Source organism: Oncorhynchus masou, chromosome 5 (assembly GCF_036934945.1).
Source record: "Oncorhynchus masou masou isolate Uvic2021 chromosome 5, UVic_Omas_1.1, whole genome shotgun sequence".
Lineage (NCBI taxonomy): Eukaryota > Metazoa > Chordata > Actinopteri > Salmoniformes > Salmonidae > Oncorhynchus > Oncorhynchus masou.
The window spans coordinates 92,788,408-92,815,640 of NC_088216.1; the positions used below are offsets into that span (position 1 = coordinate 92,788,408).

The window sequence follows — 27,233 nt, forward strand, 5'->3', positions numbered from 1 at the left end:
TTACACGCAGGTAGACTTTATTTAACTAATTGTGACTTCTGAAGGTAATTGGTTGCACCAGATCTTATTTAGGGGCTTCATAGCAAAGGGGTGACTACATATGCACGCACCACTTTTCTGTTTTTTATTTATTTTTTGAAACAAGTAATATTTTTTATTTCACTTCACCAATTTGTACTATTTTGTGTATGTCCATTACATGAAATCCAAATAAAAATTACAGAATTAATTACAGAATGTAATCAACAAAATAGGAAAAACTCCAAGGTGGATGAATATTTTTGCAAGGCGCTGTAATGGAAAGCCTTCCCAGAAGAGTGGAGGCTGTTATAGCAGCAAAGGGGGGACCGACTCCATATTAATGCCCATGATTTTGGAATGAGATGTTTGTGGACATCTGCTCATCATACTTTTGGTCATGTAGTGTACTTTCTGCTTGCATAATAATGTCAAAGATGACATTACACACGCATTCACATTTTCCCAAGACATGCTGAAAGAAAGATCTTATTTCTCTACTCCTGTTCCTGAGACGTTAACATTTGTTGTAGAATTTTGCAAAAGTTAATATTATATTAGTCTACATGTGAGAGGGTACCGTTGAAGTCGGAGGTTTACATGCACCTTAGCCAAATACATTTAGCAAAAATTCCCTGTCTTAGGTCAGTTAGGATCACCAATTTCTTTTAATGACATTTTCATAATAATAGAGAATTATTTCAGCTTTTATTTCTTTCATCACATTCCCAGTGGGTCAGAAGTTTACATACACTCAATTAGTATTTGGTAGCATTGCCAATTTTAAACTTGGGTCAAACATTTCACCTTGACTTTGTTGTCCTTAAGCTGTTTTACCACAACTTTGGAAGTATGCTTGGGGTCATTGTTCATTTGGAAGACCCATTTGTGACCAAGCTTTAACTTCCTGACTGATGTCTTGAGATGTTGCTTCAATATATCCACATAATTTCCCTGCCTCATGATGCCAACTATTTTGTGAAGTGCACCAGTCCCTCCTGCAGCAAAGCACCCCCACAACATGATGCTGCCACCCCCGTGCTTCACGGTTGGGATGGTATTCTTCGGCTTGCAAGCCTCCCCCTTTTTCCTCCAAACGTAACAATGGTCATTATGGCCAAACAGTTTTATTTTTGTTTCATCATACCAGTGGACAGTTCTCCAAAAAGTACGATCTTTGTCCCCATGTGCAGTTGCAAACCGTAGTCTGGCCTTTTTATGGCGGTTTTGGAGCAGTGGCTTCTTCCTTGCTGGGCAGTCTTTCAGGTTATGTCGATATAGGACTTGTTTTACTGTGGATATAGATACTTTTGTACCTGTTTCCTCCAGCATCTTCACAAGGTACTTTGCTTTTGTTCTGGGATTGATTTGGTATGGCGGCTGCGTTGTCCCATGGTGTTTATACATGCATACTATTGTTTGTACAGATAAACATGGTACCTTCAGGCGTTTGGAAATTGCTCCCAATGATGAACCAGACTTGTGGAGGTCTACAATTTATTTCCAAATACATCCACAGGTACACCTCCATTTGACTCAAATGATGTCTATTTGCCTATCAGAAGCTTCTAAAGCCATGATATCATTTTCTGGAATTCATCCAAGCTGCTTAAAGGCACTGCCAACTTAGTGTATGTAAACTTCTCACCCACTTGAATTGTGATACACTGAATTATAAGTGAAATAATCTGTCTGTAAATAATTGTTGGAAAAATGACTTGTGTCATGCACAAAGTAGATGTCCTAACAACTTGCCAAGACTATAGTTGGTTAACAAGAAATTTGTGGAGTGGTTGAAAAGCGAGTTTTAATGACTCCAACCTGAGTGTATGTGAACTTCTGACTTCAACTGTATAGTTGTCTCAAATTTAAACCAATCGTTTTAGTATGTAGTTTGTCACTAGGAGGTCTCCATGTGATGCAGCCAGTAGTATCAATGGTGAATCCAGTGTTCTGTGGCCTTGACTTTAACTGTCTTTCTCTCTCTGTTTGTGCCTGTGTGTTCCAGCCCTGGGGTGTGACAGTACAATGATGCCCTTCGGTGGGGGTGGCTCAGAGGCGGACTGTTGGACGGAGTACCATGACAACAGTGCCCATGCCAAACCTCCACACTCCTACCTGGATGCCATCAGGACCGGTCTGGAGTGTTCTGCCACGGCTGGCCCCTACCATGTCGCTGGCCCCCAGCCACAGCTCTGTCCCTACGCCGCTGCAGGACAGTGTAACTACGGAAACACCTGTCCCTACCTCCACGGTGATATGTGTGACATCTGCCGTCTGCAGGTGCTCCACCCACACAACCCTGAGCAGAGGAGAGCTCATGAGAAGGTAGGACCCATATTTTAACCCTAACCCCGACATGACCACGATCAGAGGAGAGCTCACCAGAAGCTATGAGGCCACGTGGTTCTGTAGTCTCTAATTACACTGTCTGATGCATCTTTATGTTGATAGAAGTGTGTCCTATGTGGAGGACAGTGGGCAAGTCAAACAAAACTGTTGTCTGAAGATGATACTGTTTAGGAGATTAATAGGAACATGTATCACCCGCCTCTGTCAGATGTGTATGTTGGTGTTTGAGGCGGACATGGAGAAGGCATTTGCAGCGCAGCACAGCCAGGACAAGGTGTGTTCTATCTGTATGGAGGTGGTTTATGAGAAAGCTGCTGCCTCAGAGAGACGCTTCGGGATCCTCTCTTCCTGCTGCCACACATACTGCCTCTCCTGCATCCGCCAGTGGCGCTGCGCCAAGCAGTTTGAGAACAAGTGAGTTGATAACTACTATAAACACCAAGCAGTTTGAGAACAAGATCGTCAAGTGTTGATGGTTGCTAATATACTGTGGTAGTGGAGCTTCTACATAATGGTGAGGATGTGATAGTTGATTTACCACAGTAACCACCAGGGGGCTAATATAAAGGCATGTCTAACCTCCATTGTTATTACTGAGTAATACTGTATCAGTTAATCATGTAACCCTGATCCCTTCAGAGAGTTTCAACAGGATGCCACTGTAGTGGCATTGTGGTACTCAGCAGTTATGAAGTAGCACAGATTGACTGGACATAGTATACAATGTTGTGGGTAACTGTGTGTGTGTGTCTCTGTCTGTCTGTGGTCAGGTCATGTCCAGAGTGCAGAGTGGTGTCTGAGTTTGTCATCCCCAGTGGTTACTGGGTGGAGGACCAGGATGAGAAGAACAGACTGATAGAGGATTTCAAGTCTGGAGTCAGGTGTGTGTGTGTTTATCTCTATCTATCTATCTATCTATCTATCTATCTATCTAGTAATTATGGACTTTTGACTGGTACACATTCATATTCTGACTATCTCTGAAACTCGCTTAGATGACACCTTTGATGATACATTGGTAGCAATACATGGCTATAACATCTACAGAAAAGACAGAACTGCCAACGGAGGCGGTGTTGCGGTCTATATTCAGAACGCCATTCCTGTAAAGCTTAGAGACGATCTAATGTTAAATACTGTTGGAAGTAATATGGCTACAGGTTCATCTGCCTCACCTAAAGCCCATTCTTGTGGGAAGCTGCTATAGACCACCAAGTGCTAACAGTCAGTATCTGGTTTAGAGGTCGACCGATTAACCGGAATGGCCGATTTAATTAGGGCCGATTTCAAGCTTTCATAACAATCGGAAATCGATATTTTTAGACACCGATTTTGCGTATGTTTTTTTTTTCCACCTTTATTTAATCTTTATTTAACTAGGCAAGTCAGTTAAGAACACATTCTTACTTTCAATGACGGCCTAGAAACGGTGGGTTAACTGCCTCGTTCAGGGGCAGAATGGCAGATTTTCACCTTGTCAGCTCGGGGGACCCAATCTTGCAACCTTACAGTTAACTAGTCCAACTCAATAACCACCTGCCTCTTGTTGCACTCCACAAGCAGACTGCCTGTTAAGCGAATGCAGTAAGCCAAGGTAAGTTGCTAGCTAGCATTAAACTTATCTTATAAAAAACAATCAATCAATCATAATCACTAGTTGATGATGGTTGATGATATTACTAGATATTATCTAGCGTGTCCTGCGTTGCGTATAATCTGACTGAGCATACAAGTATCTAAGTATCTGACTGAGCGGTGGTAGGCAGAAGCAGGCACGTAAACATTCATTCAAACAGCATTTTTGTGCATTTTGCCAGCAGCTCTTCGTTGTGCGTCAAGCATTGCGCTGTTTATGACTTCAAGCATATCAACTCCCGAGATGAGGCTGGTGTAACCAAAGTGAAATGGCTGGCTAGTTACCGTGCGCTAATAGCGTTTCAAACGTCACTCGCTCGCTGAGCCTTGGAGTGGTTGTTTGCTCATAGAAGAACAACAACATAATACCAGCTAACCTCATAGTAGAACAACATAATACCAGATAACCTCATGGTGGAACAACATAATACCAGCTAACCTCATAGTAGAACAACGTATTACCAGCTAACCTCATGGTGGAACAACGTAATACCAGCTAACCTCAGAACAACATAATACCAGCTAACCTCATGGTGGAACAACATAATACCAGCTAACCTCATAGTAGAACAACATAATACCAGCTAACCTCATAGTAGAACAACATAATACCAGCTAACCTCATAGTAGAAAAACATAATACCAGCTAACCTCAGAACAACATAATACCAGCTAACCTCATAGTAGAACAACATAATACCAACTAACCTCATAGTGGAACAACATAATACCAGCTAACCTCATAGTAGAACAACATAATACCAGCTAACCTCATAGTAGAACAACATAATACCAACTAACCTCATAGTGGAACAACATAATACCAGCTAAACCTCCTTCCATCAGCAAGGGCATTGAAGATGAAACGTGGCTGGGTCTTTCAGCATAACAATGATCCCAAACACACCGCCCGGGCAAGGAAGGTGTGGCTTCGTAAGAAGCATTTCAAGGTCCTGGAGTGGCCTAGCCAGTCTCCAGATCTCAACCCCATAGAAAATTTTGGGAGGGAGTTGAAAGTGTGTGTTGCCCAGCAACAGCCCCAAAACATCACTGCTCTAGAGGAGATCTGCATGGAGGAATGGGCCAAAATACCTGCAACAGTGTGTGAAAACCTTGTGAAGACTTACAGAAAACATTTGACCTCTGTCATTGCCAACAAAGGGTATATAACAAAGTATTGAGATAAACATTTGTTATTGGCCAAATACTTATTTACCACCATAATTTGCAAATCAATTAATTAAAAATCCTACAATGTGATTTTCTGGATTTTTTTTCTCATTTTGTCTGTCATAGTTGAAGTGTACCTATGATAAAAATTACAGGCCTCTCTCATCTTTTTAAGTGGGAGAACTTGCACAATTGGTGGCTGACTAAATACTTTTTTGCCCCACTGTATATACTGTATTCTATACTATCATTTGCAGCTTAGTCTATGCCGCTCTGACATTGCTCATCCATATATTATATGTTCTTATTCCATTCCTTACTTAGATTTGTGTGTATGAGGTATTTGTTGTGGAATTGTTAGATATTACTTGTTAGATATTGCTGCACTGTCAGAACTAGAAGCACAAGCATTTCACTACACTCGCAATAACTTCTGCTAACCATGTGTATGTGACCAATGTTATTTTATTTTAATTCATTGACTTCATGGACCTTGTTTCTTAGGCTACATATGTTAATATGGGTTATTTTTAGCACTTTTCTGGGTTGCTTGATTGTTTTTAATGTTTTACTGGGAAGCTTATCAGAGGTAGACTTACTCATGTTATTTACATTGGAGCTGATAGTGCAGGGTGAGCTGCATAAAGTGGTCTTCCTACTATTGCACACCGCCTCAGTGCTAACAGTGTAACTCTGGTTCATAGGCTCATGATTACTGCTTACAATAGCTGTAGGATAAACAGAGGTATTCCGTGCAATTAGGGGCACACAAATTGTGTTTCTTACATTGTGTTTGTCAATGCCCCTAGGATCATGTAATTTTGATGCAGCCTTATGATGACTCATTGTCATGGTAGGGATTAACTGAGCTGGTCTTGGATCATTGAAAAGTCACTGTCTTCCTTCTGCAGTTAGCCATACTAATACTTTGACCAGGGTGCTGGTCCCTAACTCTAACCCTGCCCAGTGTCCTGTTCTCTCCTGTCCTGTTGTCTTCCTTCTGTAGTAAGAAGGCGTGTAAGTACTTTGACCAGGGCCGGGGAACCTGTCCGTTTGGAGGGAAGTGTTTCTACATGCATGCTTACCCTGACGGAACACGGGCCGAGCCGGACAAACCCCGCAAGCAGCTGGGCTCTGAGGGGAACGTGAGGGTAAGACGCATCACTACTGCTATCATTACTCAATGACTCTGTTCTGATTTAGACTTCACTACTGCTATCATTACTCAATGACTCTGTTCTGATTTAGACTTCACTGCTGCTATCATTACTCAATGACTCTGTTCTGATTTAGACTTCACTACTGCTATCATTACTCAATGACTCTGTTCTGATTTAGACTTCACTGCTGCTATCATTACTCAATGACTCTGTTCTGATTTAGTCTTCACTGCTGCTATCATTACTCAATGTCTCTGTTCTGATTTAGACTTCACTGCTGCTATCATTACTCAATGACTCTGTTCTGATTTAGTCTTCACTGCTGCTATCATTACTCAATGACTCTGTTCTGATTTAGTCTTCACTGCTGCTATCATTACTCAATGACTCTGTTCTGATTTAGACTTCACTGCTGCTATCATTACTCAATGACTCTGTTCTGATTAGACTTCACTGCTGCTATCATTACTCAATGACTGTTCTGATTTAGACTTCACTACTGCTATCATTACTCAATGACTCTGCTCTGACAACACTATCACCACTCGGTTCGATACTGAGACCAAAACGGTTGCGTTTGTAATTGTTTTTTCTTTGGCAGTGCGACACAATTTTAATTGCTCACCAGGGTCCAATGGAAAACATGTACCTGGTCATGGTTTGTTTTTGTTTCAGAATTAGCTTTTTTTATTATCATGATTTATTCAAACAGTAATGTTTAATTGACTCAAAAAATAAGCCATCATTCTGAAGTGGCAACAACCGCATGGGAATGTCCCTTTCTGTTTGTGTGCTGTGTGCGTAGGGCCTATATGTCTACCACTGTGTAGCTGCTAGCAATACTAATGCTAGCCTAACAGTCTTTGAGTAGAAGGAAAGGCCATTTCAAAGGTAACTACAAAGTAGCATATGCCTACCTGGCAGAGTCATGATTATTTGCATCAATCGAGTGGCCATTTGTTTTGAAAACTCAGTCACAAGTGCACTACAGACATACTGTAGGCGGCCTGTCCATCTTCCCCTACAGTACATTTGAATTAAATCGCCGAAATGATGTAGCCGAATTATTAGACTCCTGTCTATACAGACATAAATGTAATAATTCAGAATAGGCTACTATACCATGATTTAGCCACAGAGAATCATTAGCTTCTTCAAAAGGAATAAGCTGTGGATTGTTTTAAATTGCATTGCCTACAGTCGGAAGGGCCCACAATTTTTGGAGTTGCGTCGGTCAGTAAAGAGGCCCAGCCAGGCATTTCGCAATATTTCATCATAGTTTGGAAAGCAAATAGCCATTACTGTGAAGAATGAGAAACACTGTCTTTTGCAGTTATTCATATTCTAGACTTAATTGACTGAACAGTATAGCCTGTCTTATTGGCTATACAGCAGAGAGATCTATCCTTATCCCTGGTGAGTGCACATATTGACTCTTTATCATTGTTTGGTCAGTACCACTTAAATGTGTTTTTGTACATAAAGTGAATTAGAATTGCATGAAATGTGTTTATAAAATGCCAAGCAACATACAGTGCATTCGGAAAGTATTCAGACCCATTTACATAATTTTCAATAATATTCAGACCCTTTAGTCAGTACTTTGTTGAAGCATTTTTGGCAGCAATTACAGCCTTGGCTATGATGCTACAAGCTTGGCACACCTGTATTTGGAGAGTTTCTCCCATTCTTCTCTGCAGATCTTCTCAAGCTCCCTCAGGTTGGGTGGGGAGTGTCGCTATCCAGCTAATTTCAGGTCTCTCCAGAGATGTTCACGTCAGGACACTGGCTGGGTCACTCAAGGACATTCAGAAACTTGTCCCGAAGCCACAATATTGGATTCATCAGACCAGAGAATCTTGTTTCTCATGGTCTGAGAGTCCTTTAGGTGCCTTTTGGCAAACTCCAACTGGGATTTTATGTGCCTTTTACTGAGGAGTGTCTTCCGTATGGCCACTCGACCATAAAGACCTGATTGGTGGAGTGCTGTAGAGATGGTTGTCCTTCTGGAAGGTTCTTCCATCTCCACAGAGGAACTCTGGAGCTCTGTCAGAGTGACCATCGGGTTCTTGGTCACCTCCCTGAGCAAGGCCCTTCTCCCCTGATTGCTCAGTTTGGCCGGGCGGCCAGCTATAGGAAGAGTCTTGATGGTTCCAAATTTCTTCCATTTAAGAATGATTAAGGTCACTGTGTTCTAGGGGACCTTCAATGCTGCAAAAAATGTAGTACCTTTCCCCAGATCTGTGCCTCGACACAATCCTTTCTCGTAGCTCTACGGACAATTCCGTTGACCTCATGGCTTGGTTTTTGCTCTGGCATGCACTGTGTCATGACTCTCCTGTGAGGATCCAAAGGATCAGGTTACAGTGTTCTTGAATTCTGAATTCATTTAGACAACCATTTGACTTTGGGTAATTGGCACCTGACTCAAATTACTTAAAGATTCTAACTTGTTGGATCTGAGAAGTGTCTCTCCGATATACCGTTTAACTATTGAACGGCTGTCCTGTCGCCTGCGGCCTTGGTGCGTGTATACTGACGCAAATTACATCCAGAGAAAGTCTCAGAAACTTAACCTCTCGATTGAGCTCAGTACCTCGCCCTCGTTGCGTGGCACAGACTCTTCGATATTCCAGTGGGGCAGGGAATCACCAGCGGGTTCTCTCAAACTTGAATCTCTAAATTTAGTAAAGCAACGACTCCAATTCAACCTCTCAGCCAGTAGAGGGGAGTCGCTACCTAACTAAATTCTACAAGATCTCTGACCGACTGAAACACCGCTCCTGAGCTCGTGGGTCTCCCTGTCATCTTTTCAAGGTAATTAAGTTGAAATATTATATTTTATTAGAGATAAGTGTTATCATTGTACCAGGCATTGTAGAGCATTAAGACATTTGCGTGTTTTTGAGTAACGCTGTGTGTAACCAAGTAACAAATTGTGTATTTTGAAGTGTGTTTGATTGTAAAAGACAAAACAGAGTGTTTCCAAAAATAAACGGTAGCCATATTTTGTCTCGAGTAAAACGCCCTCCCAAGACAGTTAACGGCACGGGAGATAACAACTCTGACACTCCCCTCTACCGGGACACTGGAAACGGAGACCAATACTCCATGACAAAGTGAGTTACCATTAAAAGACGAGGAGGAAGGTGTGTCCAGTAGTGATTCATTAATTGTCTTATCGATCTATCTAAGTTTTATTATCCAAGCGATACATAGCCGACGGGCAGAGTAGTGAGACTAAGTTGACTAAAAGTCTTCACACTTTAAACTAGATACATCACAGAAGGGAAAAACTCAACCTGAGGGAAATCATATAGAGACTGGTAGGACTAGTGCTTAATAACAACTCAAGGATCCATTAGTGGTGTAAAAGGAGTCTAGAGGATAAACGTGGGGTTCACACATCCCAGCTAGAGCTAGACCGTTGAGTGACAAGGCAAAAGACCTCTCTACGCGGACAACGTATCGACAAAAAAAGAGAGGCAGGGCTACGCGAACGGTCCTGGTTATACCGAGATACCTGAAGTATCTGTAGTGCCCTGTCCAATCCAGGGAATGGAACGCTAACCACCTCTAGTACCCCGCTGCCGGCCAAGGGGCGGGGCTGAAGGTTTCGTATCGCGACAAAACAATGGACACGAGACACTATATATTTAGTTGTCTATCAGATCATAGTAAATTGTGATACCTTGCCTCGTAACTAGCTACGCCCCAGGGAACCCAGAGAGCCTGCCAGCAAGACAGAAACACCTCTTTCTAACCAATGGTATAAAGCATTTTAATTAAGAATTAACATACCAGACTAGGATGACCACGCACTGCAACCGATTAAACTGATTCATCATTTAACTGTAATTAACTAGGAAGTCGGGGCAGCAAGGAAAATATTCAGATTACAAAGTTATAATTTCCTAAAATAACTTTTCAGATATTTTATATCTGATCAAATAGTCTTCTGATTAATGAATTATTTATTTTACCTCCCGTTAGTCTCATTCCAAACGTCGTAAATTGTTGGTTATCTGCACGAACCAAGTCTTCATACATAAGTCATCCATACATAAATTGTCTTAAAATCATTTATTTAACTAACTAACTAAGTAATTCACAGAAATGCATAAACAAACAAAGTCAATATGGTTACAAGAAATCATAAGGGAATGTGCCCTAGTGGGCTAAACCGGCATCGCGGCTTGGTGGACAAAATGGGGAGTGGGGGTCAGCTGAGAAGCCACTACAGAGTTGATCAAATCAAATCAAATCCAATTTTATTTGTCACATACACATGGTTAGCAGATGTTAATGCGAGTGTAGCGAGATGCTTGTGCTTCTAGTACCGACAATGCAGTAATAACCAACAAGTAATCTAACTAACAATTCCTATCTTATACACAGTGTAAGCGGATAAAGAATATGTACATAAGGATATATGAATGAGTGATGGTACAGAGCAGCATAGGCAAGATACAGTAGATGGTATCGAGTACAGTATATACATATGAGATGAGTATGTAAACAAAGTGGCATAGTTAAAGTGGCTAGTGATACATGTATTACATAAGGATGCTGTCGATGATATAGAGTACAGTATATACGTATGCATATGAGATGAATAATGTAGGGTAAGTAACATTATATAAGGTAGCATTGTTTAAAGTGGCTAGTGATATATTTACATCATTTCCCATCAATTCCCATTATTAAGGTGGCTGGAGTTGAGTCAGTGTCAGTGTGTTGGCAGCAGCCACTCAATGTTAGTGGTGGCTGTTTAACAGTCTGATGGCCTTGAGATAGAAGCTGTTTTTCAGTCTCTCGGTCCCAGCTTTGATGCACCTGTACTGACCTCGCCTTCTGGATGATAGCGGGGTGAACAGGCAGTGGCTCGGGTGGTTGATGTCCTTGATGATCTTTATGGCCTTCCTGTAACATCGGGTGGTGTAGGTGTCCTGGAGGACAGGTAGTTTACCCCCAGTGATGCGTTGTGCAGACCTCACTACCCTCTGGAGAGCCTTACGGTTGAGGGCGAAGCAGTTGCCGTACCAGGCGGTGATACAGCCCGCCAGGATGCTCTCGATTGTGCATCTGTAGAAGTTTGTGAGTGCTTTTGGTGACAAGCCAAATTTCTTCAGCCTCCTGAGGTTGAAGAGGCGCTGCTGCGCCTTCTTCACGATGCTGTCTGTGTGAGTGGACCAATTCAGTTTGTCTGTGATGTGTATGCCGAGGAACTTAAAACTTGCTACTCTCTCCACTACTGTTCCATCGATGTGGATAGGGGGGTGTTCCCTCTGCTGTTTCCTGAAGTCCACAATCATCTCCTTAGTTTTGTTGACGTTGAGTGTGAGGTTATTTATAACAATTGAAATGCTAATCCTTTACACATGAACGCTCACTCACCTGGGAACAATTGCAATCAATATATATATATTTACACTCAGTGTGTCGTCATGATCGCTGTTGAAAAGTTTGTTTATTTTGTAGAATCGTCCGTCTCTCTCTCTCTCTGTTGTGGTTATAGTGGATAGTTCAGAGTGACATTCATTCATGTTGTTGTAGAATGGATGTTTCGGCGGTTGTCGTTCTTCACATTCAATGATACCGAATTCCTAGCTGCAGACTAGTAATTAATATCAAAGACTTGTTCTTATTCTGTCGGTATCGATAGTCTAAGAGTTTAACCATGTGGTATGGTTAAAAGATTCAGCAATGGTCTGCAACCATTGTACTTTGAGAGAAACATGGTCTGGTGATAATTTCTCAAAGTTGGGTTTTATTCGGATTTGCAGAGAAGGGGCTGTCCCAGGATGCCTGACCCTAACTGGGCTCAGGGACGGTCCTCTGATTTAGTTAAACTCAAAAGGGAATTGGAGTTTCCTTCATTAAACAGTCCAAAATCACATTGTAAAATCATGTAAACAGTATCATACTCACTCATTCATCTTTTACGACAATTAGATGTAAACCTCATATCTGAGGCTATTATATTTTTTTTATTTTATTTTATTTCACCTTTATTTAACCAGGTAGGCAAGTTGAGAACAAGTTCTCATTTACAATTGCGACCTGGCCAAGATAAAGCAAAGCAGTTTGACACATACAACGACAAAGAGTTACACATGGAGTAAAACAAACATACAGTCAATAATACAGTATAAACAAGTCTATATACGATTTGAGCAAATGAGGTGAGATAAGGGAGGTAAAGGCAAAAAAAGGCCATGGTGGCAAAGTAAATACAATATAGCAAGTAAAACACTGGAATGGTAGATTTGCAATGGAAGAATGTGGAAAGTAGAAATAAAAATAATGGGGTGCAAAGGATCAAAATAAATAAATTAATTAAATACAGTAGGGAAAGAGGTAGTTGTTTGGGCTAAATTATAGGTGGGCTATGTACAGGTGCAGTAATCTGTGAGCTGCTCTGACAGTTGGTGCTTAAAGCTAGTGAGGGAGATAAGTGTTTCCAATTTCAGAGATTTTTGTAGTTCGTTCCAGTCATTGGCAGCAGAGAACTGGAAGGAGAGGCGGCCAAAGAAAGAATTGGTTTTGGGGGTGACGAGAGATATACCTGCTGGAGCGTGTGCTACAGGTGGGAGATGCTATGGTGACCAGCGAGCTGAGATAAATGGGGACTTTACCTAGCAGGGTCTTGTAGATGACATGGAGCCAGTGGGTTTGGCGACGAGTATGAAGCGAGGGCAAGCCAATGAGAGTGTACAGGTCGCAATGGTGGGTAGTATATGGGGCTTTGGTGACAAAACGGATTGCACTGTGATAGACTGCATCCAATTTGTTGAGTAGGGTATTGGAGGCTGTTTTGTAAATGACATCGCCAAAGTCTTGGATTGGTAGGATGGTCAGTTTTACAAGGGTATGTTTGGCAGCATGAGTGAAGGATGCTTTGTTGCGAAATAGGAAGCCAATTCTAGATTTAACTTTGGATTGGAGATGTTTGATATGGGTCTGGAAGGAGAGTTTACAGTCTAACCAGACACCTAAGTATTTGTAGTTGTCCACGTATTCTAAGTCAGAGCCGTCCAGAGTAGTGATGTTGGACAGGCGGGTAGGTGCAGGTAGCGATCGGTTGAAGAGCATGCATTTAGTTTTACTTGTATTTAAGAGCAATTGGAGGCCACGGAAGGAGAGTTGTATGGCATTGAAGCTTGCCTGGAGGGTTGTTAACACAGTGTCCAAAGAAGGGCCAGAAGTATACAGAATGGTGTCGTCTGTGTAGAGGTGGATCAGAGACTCACCAGCAGCAAGAGCGACCTCATTGATGTATACAGAGAAGAGTCGGTCCAAGAATTGAACCCTGTGGCACCCCCATAGAGACTGCCCGAGGTCCGGACAGCAGACCCTCCGATTTGACACACTGAGCTCTATCAGAGAAGTAGTTGGTGAACCAGGCGAGGCAATCATTTGAGAAACCAAGGCTGTCGAGTCTGCCGATGAGGATGTGGTGATTGACAGAGTCGAAAGCCTTGGCCAGATCAATGAAGTTCAGTTGCACAGTAATGTTTCTTATCGATGGCGGTTAAAAGATATCGTCTAGGACCTTGAGCGTGGCTGAGGTGCACCCATGACCAGCTCTGAAACAGCGTATAAACTATAAACAGCTATAAATAGAGTTATGGTAATGTGGCCACACCGTCTCCCATGAGCTTCCCCAAGTTGTGACAAACGGACCAGTTCGTAACTGGATTCTTCACCGATCTTTTATACCTTCTCCGGAACATGAAATTTGTTCGGACCTCAAGTTCTGTGAAGTGGAAGAAATTCCTTTGAAAATTCACTCTGTCTCTTATACTGTGTGGCCATGAGGCAGGTGTTCTCCTCAGGAAGGTACGACCTCTCTCTGACCACAGCAGCCTAGTTGAAGGAGGCAAGGGAGAGGCAGGGAGAGGGGGATGGGGCTTGCTGTACCCAAAGAGGGCAACGTCATGACACAGGTCTGGAGAGAACCACGGCTATATCTGTTCCTGGTTCTAAATTTCTTGAATGCGGTTTGCTCATTTAAGATGTTGGAGAAGGCATTTAAAAAATAGAAATCAGGCATCCTCTACAGATGGGATGAGATCAATATCCTTCCAGGATACCCCTGCCAAGTCGATTAGAAAGGCCTGCTCGCTGAAGTGTTTCAGGGAGCGTTTGACATGATGAGTGGAGGTCGTTTGACCTCTGACCCATTACGGATGCAGGCAATGAGGCAGTGATCACTGATATCTTGGTTGAAAACAGCAGAGGTGTATTTAGAGGGCAAGTTGGTTTGGATGATATCTATGAGGGTGCCCTTGTTTACGGCTTTGGAGTGGTACCTGGTAGGTTCATTGATCATTTGTGTGAGATTGAGGGCATCAAACTTAGATTGTAGGATGGCTGGGGTGTTAAGCATGTTCCAGTTTAGGTCGCCTAGCAGCACGAGCTCTGAAAATAGATGGGGGGCAATCAGTTCACATATGGTGTCCAGAGCACAGCTGGGGGCAGAGGGTGGTCTATAGCAGGCGGCAACAATGAGAGACTTGTTTTTAGAGAGGTGGATTTTTAAAAGTAGAAGTTCAAATTGTTTTGGTACAGGCCTGGATAGCCTGCAGAGTTCTGTCCTACTATCTTTGCAGTAGATTGCAACACCGCCCCCCTTTGGCTGTTCTGTCTAGTCTGAAAATGTTGTAGATTTCAGAATTTTTGGTGGTCTTCTTAAGCCAGGATTCAGACACGGCTAGAACATCTGGGTTGGCAGAGTGTGCTATAAAGCATTGAATAAAACAAAGTTAGGGAGGAGGCTTCTAATGTTAACATGCATGAAACCAAGGCTATTACTGTTACAGAAGTCATCAAAAGAGAGCGCCTGGGGAATAGGAGTGGAGCTAGGCACTGCAGGGCCTGGATTAACCTTTACATCACCAGAGGAACAGAGGCGGAGTAGGATAAGGGTACGGCTAAAAGCTATGAGAATTGGTCGTCTAGAACGGCTGGAACGGAGAGTATAAGGAGGTTTCTGGGGGCGATTAAATAGCTTCAAGTTATAATGTACAGACAAAGGTATGGTAGGATGTGAATACACTGGAGGTAAACCTAGATATTGAGTGATGATGAGAGAGATATTGTCTCTAGAAACATCATTGAAACCAGGGGATGTCATCACGTGTGGGTGGTAGAACTGAAAGGTTGGATAAGGTATAATGAGCAGGGATAGAGGCTCTTCAGTGAAATAAGCCAATAAACACTAACCAGAACAGCAATGGACAAGGCATATTGACATTAAGGAGAGGAATGCTTAGTCGAGTGATCATAAGGGGCCAGTGAGTCGTGAGGTTGGTTGGGGTCATGGCAATTTCAGACAGCTAGCCGGGCCATCGGTAGCAAGCTGGCATAGGATGGAGGTCTGTTTTTAGCCACCCCTTGCGTTTCCATCGGTAGATTAGTGGGGTTCCGTGTGGTAGAGGGGATCAATCCAATTGGCAAAATAGATATATAGTTATAGTGACCCAAGGAAAATTGTCCGATAGACCTATTCAGATCGCAGTCGATAAGACAGCTAACGATTAGTGGGCCGCAGATGGGCGTTCAGGTAACGTCGCGACAGAGGGGCCAGTTGGGCAGATAACGTCGGTAGTCCAGTCGTGAAGGCCCGGTGGGGATGATACATGATTAATTTAATCGGGTAATAATTAAACGTTAGGTAATTATTTGATGAATATCATGTCATCACCTTAATGATAGTCACAACAACTTTTAACTGTGGAACCTTATATAGAGAGGTGTGAGCCTTTCCAAATCATCAACATCTCAAGGACGATCAATGGAAACAAGATGCACCTGAGCTCAATTTCATCTCGTAGCAAAGGGTCTGAATACTTATCTAAATAAGTTTATTTTATTTTGATTAAATTTGCATACATTTCTAAGCCTGTTTTCGCTTTTTCATTATGGGTTATTGTGTGTAGATTGATGGGGGAAAACATATTTGGTCCATTTTAGAATAAGACTAACGTAACAAAATGTGGTAAAAGGGAAGTGGTCTGAATACTTTCTGAATGCACTATACCTGATATAGCCTAGGACTACTCTACACCACTACTTACTCAGCCAACAGTGCTTAAGTTATATTATTAGGATCAATTATGACTATCCAATCTAATCATCACATTAGTAACAGTAGGCTTTCTTAGTCTGCAAATGTGATGATAGATGCATGGAATGCTTTATTGTAAAGGCGCAATTTTATGGGTTAGGGTTAATGGTTAGGGTTAATGGGTTAGGGTTAATGACTGCTCTGATGGTCTTATCACCACTACTTTTCATTTTTATTTAACCCGGCAAGTCGGTTAAGAACAAATTCTTATTTACAATGACTGCCTACCGGGGAACAGTGGGTTAACTGCCTTGTTCAGGGACAGATTTTTACCTTGTCGGGGCTTCGATCCAACAACCTTTCGGTTACTGGCCCAACGCTCTAAACACTAGCTCATTACTCCGAGATGGTACCATTGCTAATACTGAACCTCTATACAACACTACCATGATGCTAATCCCAAATGGCGCTCAATCCCAAAATGGCACCGACAGGGGGCTGCCTTGCTTCTAGTCCTAAGGAAACTGCATTATTTTGTTTATTTATGTATTATTTCTTACATTGTTAGCCCATAAATCTTAAGTGTTAACACATACAGCCGTGAAGAACTATTGGATATCAGAGTAACGTCAATTTACCAGCACCACGACCAGGAAATACGACTTTCCCGAAGCGGATCCTTTGTCCAAACCACCCAGGGCATTTGCATCGATTCCAGAGGCTGACCCAAAACAACGTCACCAGAGAAGAGGTAGAGGGAGCAGTCTTCAGGTCAAACTTCAGAGGCGTGCAAACCACCCACCGCTTCTGAGTATATTATCCGCTAATGTCCAGTCTCTAGACGAAATTAGGGCAAGGCTTGCTTTCCAGAGAGACATCGGGGATTGTAACTTCCTCTGATTCACGGAAACATGGCTCTCTCTCGAGATATACTATCGGAGTCCGGTGGTGGCTGGTGTGTTTACGGACATATTCAATCGCTGTCCACACATACTTCAAGATGGCCACCATTGTTCCTGTACCCTAGAAGGCAAAGATAACTGACTACCGCCAACTTAATGGCAACCGCCAATTAGCACTCAATTCTGTCATCATGAAGTGCTTTGAGAGTCAAGGATCATATCACCTCCACCTTACCGGTCACTCTAGACCCACTTCAATTTGCTTACCACCCAATAGGTCCACAGACGATGCAATCGCCATCACACTGCACATTTCCCTATCTATCCCACCTGGACAAGAATAATACCTATAATGCTGTTCATTGACTACAGCTCAGCATTCAACACCATGGTGCCCTCCAAGCTCATCTTTAAGCTTCAGGCCCTGCGTCTCAACCCCGCCCTGTGCAATTCGGTCCTGAACTTCCTGGCGGGCCGCCCCCAGGTGGTGAAGGTAGGAAACAACATCTCCACTTCGCTGATCCTCAACACTGGGGCCCCACAAGGGTGCGTGCTCAGCCCCCTCCTGTGCTCCCTGTTCACCCATGACTGCGTGGCCATGCACGCCTCCAACTCAATCATCAAGTTTGCAGACAACACAACAGTAGTTGGCTTGATTACCAACAATGACGAGACCGCCTACAGGGAGGAGGTGAGGGCTCTCGGGGTGTGGTGTCAGGAAAACACCCTCTCACTTAACGTCAACAAAACAAAGGAGATGATTGTGGACTTCAGGAAACAGCAGAGGGAGCAGCCCCCTATCCACATTAACGGGACAGCAATGGAGAAGGTGAAACGTTTTTTTTTTAAGTTCCTCTGTGTACATATCACGGACAAATTGAAATGGTCCAAACACACAGACAGTGTGGTGAAGGCTCAACAGAGTCTCTCCAACCTCAGGAGGCTGAAGAAATTTGGCTTGTCATCTAGAACTTTCACAAACTTTTACAGGTGCACAACTGAGAGCAACCTGTCGGGCTGTATCACAGCCTGGTAGGGCAACTGCACCGCCCACAACCATAGGGCTCTCCAGAGGTTGGTGCGGTCTGTACACTACCATCCAGAAGGTGAGGTCTGTACAGGTGCATCAAAGCTGGGACTGAGAGACTGAAAAACAGCTTCTATCTCAAGGCCATCAGACTGTTAAATAGTCATCACTAATAGAGGCTGCTGTCTACATACAGACTTGAAATCATTGGGAACTTTAATAAATGAGTCACTAATCACTTTAATGCCACTTTAATAATGTTTACATATCTTGCATTACTCATCTCCATATGTATATACTGTATTTTATACCTATTGCGTCTTGCCTATGCCGCTCTGTCATTGCTCATCCATATATTTATATGTATATATTCTTATTCCATTCCTTTAGATTTGTGTGTATTAGGTATTTGTTGTGGAATTGTTGGATTACAGGTCAGATATTGCTGCACTGTCGGAACTAGAAGCTCAAGCATTTTGCTTCACTCACAATAACATCTGCTAACCATGTATATGTGACCAATAACATCTGCTAACCATGTGACCAATAACTTCTGCTAACCATGTGACCAATAACATCTGCTAACCATGTGACCAATAACTTCTGCTAACCATGTGACCAATAACTTCTGCTAACCATGTGACCAATAACTTCTGCTAACCATGTGTATGTGACCAATAACATCTGCTAACCATGTGTATGTGACCAATAACATCTGCTAACCATGTGTATGTAACCAATAACATCTGCTAACCATGTGTATGTGACCAATAACATCTGCTAACCATGTGTATGTGACCAATAACATCTGATAACCAAGTGACCAATAACTTCTGCTAACCATGTGTATGTGACCAATAACATCTGATAACCAAGTGTATGTGACCAATACAATACTAAAACTCTATGCAACACTACCATGACGCAATTTTTTAATTTTTTTATTGAACATTTATTTAACTAGGTAAGTCAGTTAAGAACAAATTATTATTTACAATGATGGCCTACCAAAAGGCAAAATGCCTTCTGCGGGGACAGGCAAAACAATAAACGTCCTCTCACTCTCAACTGTGTTTATTGTCAGCAAACTTAACATGTGTAAATATTTGTATGAACATAAGATTCAACAACTGAGACATAAACTGAACAAGTGCCACAGACATGTGACTAACAGAAATTGAATCATGTGTCCCAGACATAGTAATCACACCTGTGGGGAGACGAGCATTCTTCTTACCAAACCACATGACCTTTGTTTTGGAGGTGTTCAGAACAAGGTTAAGGGTAGAGACAGCTTGTTAGACACTAAGAAATCTTTGTTGTAGAGCATTTAACCCAAAATTCGGGGAGTGGCCAGCTGAGTATAAGACTGTATCATCTGCATATAAATGGATGAGAGCTTTCTACTGCCTGCGCTATGTTGTTGATGTAAATTGAGAAGATCGTGGGGCCTAGGATGGAGCCTTGGGGTACTCCTTTGGTGACCGGCAGTGGCTGAGACTGCCTATTTTCTGACTTTACACACTGCACTCTTTGAGAGAGGTAGTTAGCAAACCAGGCCAAAGACCCTCAGGGATACCAGTACTCCTTAGCCGGCCCACAAGAATGGTCTACCGTATCCAAAGCTTTGGCCAGGTCAATAAAATAGCAGCACAACATTGCTAATACTGAACCTCTATACAACACTACCACGATGCTAATACTGAGCCTCTATACAACACTACCATGATGCTAATACTGAGCCTCTATACAACACTACCATGATGCTAATACTGAACCTCTATACAACACTACCATGATGCTAATACTGAACCTCTATACAACACTACCATGATGCTAATACTGAACCTCTATACAACACTACCATGATGCTAATACTGAGCCTCCATACAACACTACCATGGTTTTATTTTTATTTATTTAAACTTTATATAACTAGGCAAGTCAGTCAAGAACAATGACTGCCTACACCGGCCAAACCCTAACCTGGACGACGTTGGGCCAACTTTGCATCCCCCTATGGGACCCTCAATCACGGCCGGTTGTGATACACCCTGAAATTGAACCAGGGTCTTTAGTGGCGCCTCTAGCACTAATATACATTGCCTTGGACCGCTGCGCCACTCGGGGGCCCACTGCTAATACTGAACCTCTATACAACACTAACATGATGCTAATACTAAACCGGTACAAACGTTAAAGTAGTTGGTGTGATTTCTTCTGTGTTGTCTTGTAGTTCCTGAACTCTGTCCGTCTGTGGGACTTCATCGAGGAGCGCGAGCAGCGCAGTGTTGCCCAGCCGCAGGAAGATGAGGTCAGCGAACTGAGAGAACTCTTCATGCAGATGTCTGGTCCAGGAGGGGAGGAGAGCAGTGCAGTGTCTGCCCAGCCCTAACTACCCGTTATCCAGGCCTAGCCCCAGCACTCTGACCAACGGCTCATATGAAAATGCAAACATACATACGACACTGGACAATAAAATGTACTCACTAGTAAGCCTTTCATGTTGATGGTTTCAGGCTTTTTTTAAATGATATTTTTACTCATAGTACATTTGTGTGGAAAATAACATAGTAAATCTGTACATAGAGCTATAATGGTTCTGTTAGAGAAGCTGCTATATTTTCCGAATATGTTTTAGGTAATTTATCTCTGGAAGGCTTTTTATATGAATGGGGTAAACATCTATAGAATGAACCATAAGGTCATAGTTTTCAAGTCCAGTGAAATGCCTTTATTTTCTTTTCATTGGATCTATAGAATCAGTTTGAGGTTGTATAGATATATCAGACAGCCTCTCAGCCAGGCCACAACGTGTTACAGTTCGGTCACATAGACATTTTTAAAAGAAACAAAACGTGGAATTCAAATCAATGCACCCAGGGACTCTATTCAAGCTGGATTGCTGAAGTGATAGGAATTACTTTCATTTTCGATTGAGCTGACATATTCAGTGTTCACTGTGAATGCGGTCTCTGCTGACGCAGTAACATTGGCTTTAAATTTAAATCCCGCTGTAACGCTGAACTTCCACAATACGGATTGAATAGAGCCCCAAGTCTGTTACATACTCGTTGTCCATGAAGGTATGGTGTGTTCATTTAGAGGCTTTTACATTTACGTTGCTTTTACATTTACGTTGCAACTATTTAGTGTTGATGGATGCTCACATTATGAGGTTTAGTGACTTTATCCTTTTAATGGTATAAAATGATGATGTTGACCTTATTATCCTACATCATTCATCTATAGTAAGAGAATAAAGCCTGGGTGATCTATCAGTCAGCCTGTAGAGGTGCAGAGGAATGAGCTCCTACCAGTAGTCGTCTCTATTATCTAATGTATTGAGTGAAGCTGCCTGGGGAGACTAAACTATAGTGTTTAGATAATATTATACTACCGTGTTTAATGTATATTCTATGGGAAATCAGAATCACTATGTTGGCTTTTATTTATCCAATTTATTTTCAGTTTGAATGATTATTTCCAAAAAGAAATTCAATAGCAGCAGTCCATTCATTCAATAAAGAAAATGTTTGACAGCAGAGTAATATGAGTGTTATTTCACCTCCCTTTAACATAGGGGTTAATGTATAGATTGAGGCCAGACAATATAGTACTGCTTTATATCCTGCGGTTCACAACCCTGGTTGTACGGCTGGAATGGTGTGGGTGGGTGTGTTGTAGTTTTTGACGAAAGCATGCTATTCACCTGCTAATTGTTCTGGGTGGAGATCTAAGAAATGAAGGTGTTGCTATAGTAATGCTATATTCTGACCTTAACTTAATTCCCCCTACGCGTGAGGAAACCATGAATACGGTGGAGCGAACCTTCCGTTTCCAAGTGGAAAAAGCATCTCCTTTTTCCTGATAGAAATAGCATTCTCCATGCACTGTAATTTATAAATTGATGAGATCTATTGATAAGAGCTAGGTAAATGAGTCATCTGTTTGGAGAAGGGGATTGTAAATACACATTCATTGTTTAACATGAGTTTTCCTGATAGAAATAGCATTCTCCATGCACTGTAATTTATAAATTGATGAGATCTATTGATAAGAGCTAGGTAAATGAGTCATCTGTTTGGAGAAGGGGTTTGTAAATACACATTCATTGTTTTACATGAGTTTTTCTTATGATCCCTAGAGATGAATGTGAAACCAGTTATATGGAAGCAAACTGAAAGTCCTATCAACATGACATGTATTTTGACTCCTTTTCCATAGTGAAGTAGGCTATACATAGCTGTGTCGTTATTCACAATTTTAATTGTGTGCCCTCAATTTGCTTGGATGAAATTTGGAGACCCAAGCTATAGGTTTCTGTTGGGCTGAACCCAAGGTATAATCTTCTGTGGGCCGAACCCAAGCTATAGGCTTCTATAGGGCTGAACCCAAGCTATAGTCTGCTGTGGGCCAAACCCAAGCTATTGGCTTCTATAGGGCTGCACCCAAGGTATAGTCTTCTGTAGGGCTGAACTCTAGCTCTTGTCCTCTGTAGGGCTGAAACAAGCTATAGGTTTCTGTAGGGCCGAACATGCCAAGTTGATGTATACACTTCAGAATGTTTTAATTATATACCTTCCTCAGTTTTATTTTACCATTTGTGTCATGTTAAATATTAGACATTATTGTGAGCCACCGTCAATAATACCAACATACATTTACAGTGCATTCTGAAAGTATTCAGACCCCTTGACCTTTTCTACATTTTGTTATGTTACAGCCTTATTCAAAATGGATTAATGAGGAAAACAATTAATTTAATCTACACACAATAACCCATAATGACAAAGCGAAAATAGGTTTTTAGAAATATGTATTTATTTATTTACATAAATATTCAGACCCTTTGTATGAGGCTTGCAATTGAACTCAGGTGCATCATGTGTCCAATCAATCAAATGTATTTATAAAAGCCCTTTTCACATCAGTCGATGTCACAAAGTGCCATACAGAAACCCATCCTAAAATGGCAAAAAGCAGGCAATGCAGATGTCGAAGCACGGTGGCTTGGAAAAACTCCCTAGAAAAAACATAGAGAGGAAAAGGGCTCTGAGGGGTGGCCAGTCCTCTTCTGCCTGTGCTGGGTTGAGAATATAACAGTACATGGCCAAGATGTTCAAAAAGTCATAGATGACCAGCAAGGTCAAATAATAATAATTACAAAGATTGTCGAGGGTGCAACAGGTCAGTACCTCAAGAGTAAATGTCAGTTGGCTTTTCATAGCTGAGCATTCAGAGTTGGAGACAACAGGTAAGGTAGAGAGAGAGTCGGAAACAGCAGGTCCGGGAAAAGATAGCACGTCCAGTGAACAGGTCAGAGTTCCATACCTGCAGGAAAAGCAGTTGAAACTGGAGTAGCAGCACGGACAGGTGGACTGGGGACAGCAAGGAGTCATCAGGCCAGGTAGTCCTGAGGATATCCGCAAACCACCAACGTATTACCCTGAGACAAGGCTTAGTATAACCCAGGAAGCTCTCCCCCACGGCACGATCTTCCTGTACGCCAACCCGGCACCCCTCCTACGGGCAGCATGGAAGAGCACCAGTAAGCCAGTGACTCAGCCCCCATAATAGGGTCAGAGGCAGATAATCCCAGTGGATAGAAGGGAACCTGCCAGGCAGAGACAGCAAGGGTGGTTCGTCGCTCCAGTGCCTTTCTTTTCACCTTCGCACCCCTGGGTCATACTCCATTCAATCATAGGACCTACTGAAGAGATGAGTCTTCAATAAAGGCCGAGACCAAGTCTGCGTCTCTCTACAGATGTGGATCGTCCGCAAAAGTTAACATGATGTTTCTGAATGACATCACCAAGAGGTAAAATATATATTGAAAACAATAGTGGTCCTAAAACGGAACCTTGAGGAACACCGACACTTACAATTGATTTGTCAGAGGACAAACCGTCCACAGATACAAACTGATATCTTTTCGACAAATAAGATCTAAACCATGCCAGAACATGTCCGTATAGACCAATTAGGGTTTGCAATCTCTCCAAAAGAATGTGGTGCTCGATGGTGGAGCCTTGGTCTGACACCATTAAAAGGTAATTTACCAACTTCACGAGTGCAGTCTCAGTGCTACGATGGGGTCTAAACCAGACTGAACGGTTTCATATACAATGTGTGTCTTCAGGAAGGCAGCTTTTTCTAAAATCTTTGAGAGGAATGGGCGATTCGATATAGGCCATTAGTTTATTTCATTTTCCGGGTCAAGGTTTGGCTTTTTCAAGAGGCTTTATTACCTCCACTTTTAGTGAGTTTGGTACACATCAGGTGGATAGGGAGCCGTTTATTATGTTCAACATAGGGGGGCCAAGCACAGGAAACAGCTCTTTCAGTAGTTTAATAGGAAAAGGGTCCAGCTTGAAGGTTTAGAGGCAATGACTATTTTTATGAATGTGTCAAGAGACATAGGATTAAAAAACTTTAGTGAGTCCATTGATTCTAGGTCCTGGCAGTGTTGTGCAGACTCAGGACAACAGAACAATGGCACTTTATATAATGTTTAAATACTCTACATTACTCATCTCATATGTATATACTGTACTCTATACCATCTACTGCATCTTACCTATGCCGTTCGGTCATCGCTCATCCATATATTTATATGGACATATTCTTATTCATCCCTTACACTTGTGTGTATAAGGTAGTTGCTGTGAAATTTTTAGCTTACTTGTTAGATATTACTGCATGGTCGGAACTACAAGCACAAGCATTTCGCTACACTCACATCAACATCTGCTAACTATGTGTATGTGACCAATACAATTTCATTTGATTTGTGCAGACTCAGGACAACGGAACTTTGGAGAAATAGACAGATTCAAAGTGGAGTCCGTCATTTGGGTTAGGTTTAGTGTTAGGGTTAGGGGGGTTGGGCTTAGGGGGTTGGGGGTTACGGTTAGGGGTTAGGGGTTAGGGTTAGGTTAGGGTTATGGACAAGAGAAATAGACAGATTCAAAGAGGAGTCCGTCATTTGGGTTAGGTTTAGTGTTAGGGTTAGGGGGGGTTAGGGGGGTTGGGGGTTACGGTTAGGGGTTACGGTTAGGGGTTAGGGTTATAGACAGGAGAAAGACAGATTCAAAGAGGAGTCCATCATTTGTTTTCTGATGATCATGATCTTTTCGTCAAAGAAGTTCATGAATTCATCACTGCTGAAGTGAAAGCCATCCTCTCTTGGGGAATGTTGCTTTTAAGTTAGCTTTGCAACAGTATCAAAAATACATTTAGGATTTTTCTTATTCTCCTCAATTAAGTTGGAAAAATAGGTTGATCGAGCAGCAGTGAGGGCTCTTCAAATCAAATTGTATTGGTCACATACACATGGTTAGCAGATGTTAATGCGAGTGTAGCGATTCCGCTTGTGCTTCTAGTTCCGACAGTGCAGTAATATCTAACAATTGCCCAACAACTACCTAATACACACAAATCTAAAGGGGTGAATGAGAATATGAATATATAAATATATGGATGAGCGATGGCCGAGCAGCATAGGCAAGGTGCAATAGATGGTATAAAATACAGTATATACATATATGAGTAATGTAAAATATGTAAACATTATTCAAGTGGCATTTATTAAAGTGACAGGTGATCCAGTTATTAAGGTTGCCAGTGATTGGGTCTCAATGTAGGTAGCAGCCTCTCTGAGTTGGTGATTGCTGTTTAGCAGTCTAATGGCCTTGAGATAGAAGCTGTTTTTCAGTCTCTCGGTCCCAGTGGTGGTTGTTGTCCTTGATAATCTTTTTGGCCTTCCTGTGACATGGGGTGCTGTAGGTGTCATGGAGGGAAGGTAGTTTGCCCCTGGTGATGCATTACATTTAAGTCATTTAGCAGACGCTCTTATCCAGAGCGACTTACAAATTGGTGAATTCACCTTCTGACATCCAGCGGAACAGCCACTTTACAATAGTGCATCTAAATCATTAAGGGGGGGGGGGGTGGTGAGAAGGATTACTTATCCTATCCTAGGTATTCCTTGAAGAGGTGGGGTTTCAGGTGTCTCCGGAAGGTGGTGATTGACTCCGCTGTCCTGGCGTCGTGAGGGAAATGCGTTGTGCAGACCTCACCACCCTCTGGAGAGCCTTACCAGGCTGCGATACAGACCGACAGGAAGCTCTCGATTGTGCATCTGTAAAAGTTTGCCAGGGTTTTGGGTGACAAGCCAAATTTCTTCAGCCTCAGGGGAGAAGAGGGGGGATGAATGAGCCAATTGTAAGCTGGGGATGATTAGGTGGTATCAAGTCCAGTTTGGGAATTTAGTCAGGACACCGGAGTTAACAACCCTACTCTTACGATAAGTGCCATGGGATCTTTGGTGACCACAGAGTTAGGACACCTGTTTAACGTCCCATCCGAAAGAGATATCTACCACAATATATCAGTCACAGAGATATCTACCACAATATATCAGTCACAGAGATATCTGCCACAATATATCAGTCACAGAGATATCTACCACAATATATCAGTCACAGAGATATCTGCCACAATATATCAGTCACAGAGATATCTGTCACAATATATCAGTCACAGAGATATCTACCACAATATATCAGTCGTAGAGATATCTACCACAATATATCAGTCACAGAGATATCTACCACAATATATCAGTCACAGAGATATCTACCACAATATATCAGTCACAGAGATATCTGCCACAATATATCAGTCACAGAGATATCTACCACAATATATCAGTCACAGAGATATCTGCCACAATATATCAGTCACAGAGATATCTGCCACAATATATCAGTCACAGAGATATCTGCCACAATATATCAGTCACAGAGATATCTGCCACAATATATCAGTCACAGAGATATCTACCACAATATATCAGTCACAGAGATATCTGCCACAATATATCAGTCACAGAG

The 27,233-nt window shown here is 42.2% G+C and overlaps 1 protein-coding gene across 1 annotated transcript; it reads left to right on the forward strand.

Annotated features, from left to right (window-relative positions):
- The first annotated feature begins 1,996 nt into the window (after positions 1 to 1,996).
- LOC135540452 (E3 ubiquitin-protein ligase makorin-2-like) lies at positions 1,997 to 21,878 on the forward strand. The gene is made up of 5 exons (XM_064967085.1): positions 1,997 to 2,346; positions 2,579 to 2,784; positions 3,141 to 3,251; positions 6,182 to 6,326; positions 20,573 to 21,878. The coding sequence occupies exons 1-5, from the start codon at positions 2,047 to 2,049 to the stop codon at positions 20,729 to 20,731; spliced, it is 921 nt and encodes a 306-aa protein (XP_064823157.1). The 5' UTR covers positions 1,997 to 2,046; the 3' UTR covers positions 20,732 to 21,878.
- The last annotated feature ends 5,355 nt before the right edge of the window (positions 21,879 to 27,233 follow it).

Bases quoted from the DNA above. Each gene is read 5' to 3' on its own strand.
- LOC135540452 (XM_064967085.1), top strand. From the start codon at position 2,047: ATGATGCCCTTCGGTGGGGGTGGCTCAGAGGCGGACTGTTGGACGGAG. The intron at 2,785-3,140 runs GTGAGTTGATAA...GTCTGTGGTCAG, and splicing joins GCCAAGCAGTTTGAGAACAA to GTCATGTCCAGAGTGCAGAG. The intron at 3,252-6,181 runs GTGTGTGTGTGT...TTCCTTCTGTAG, and splicing joins GATTTCAAGTCTGGAGTCAG to TAAGAAGGCGTGTAAGTACT.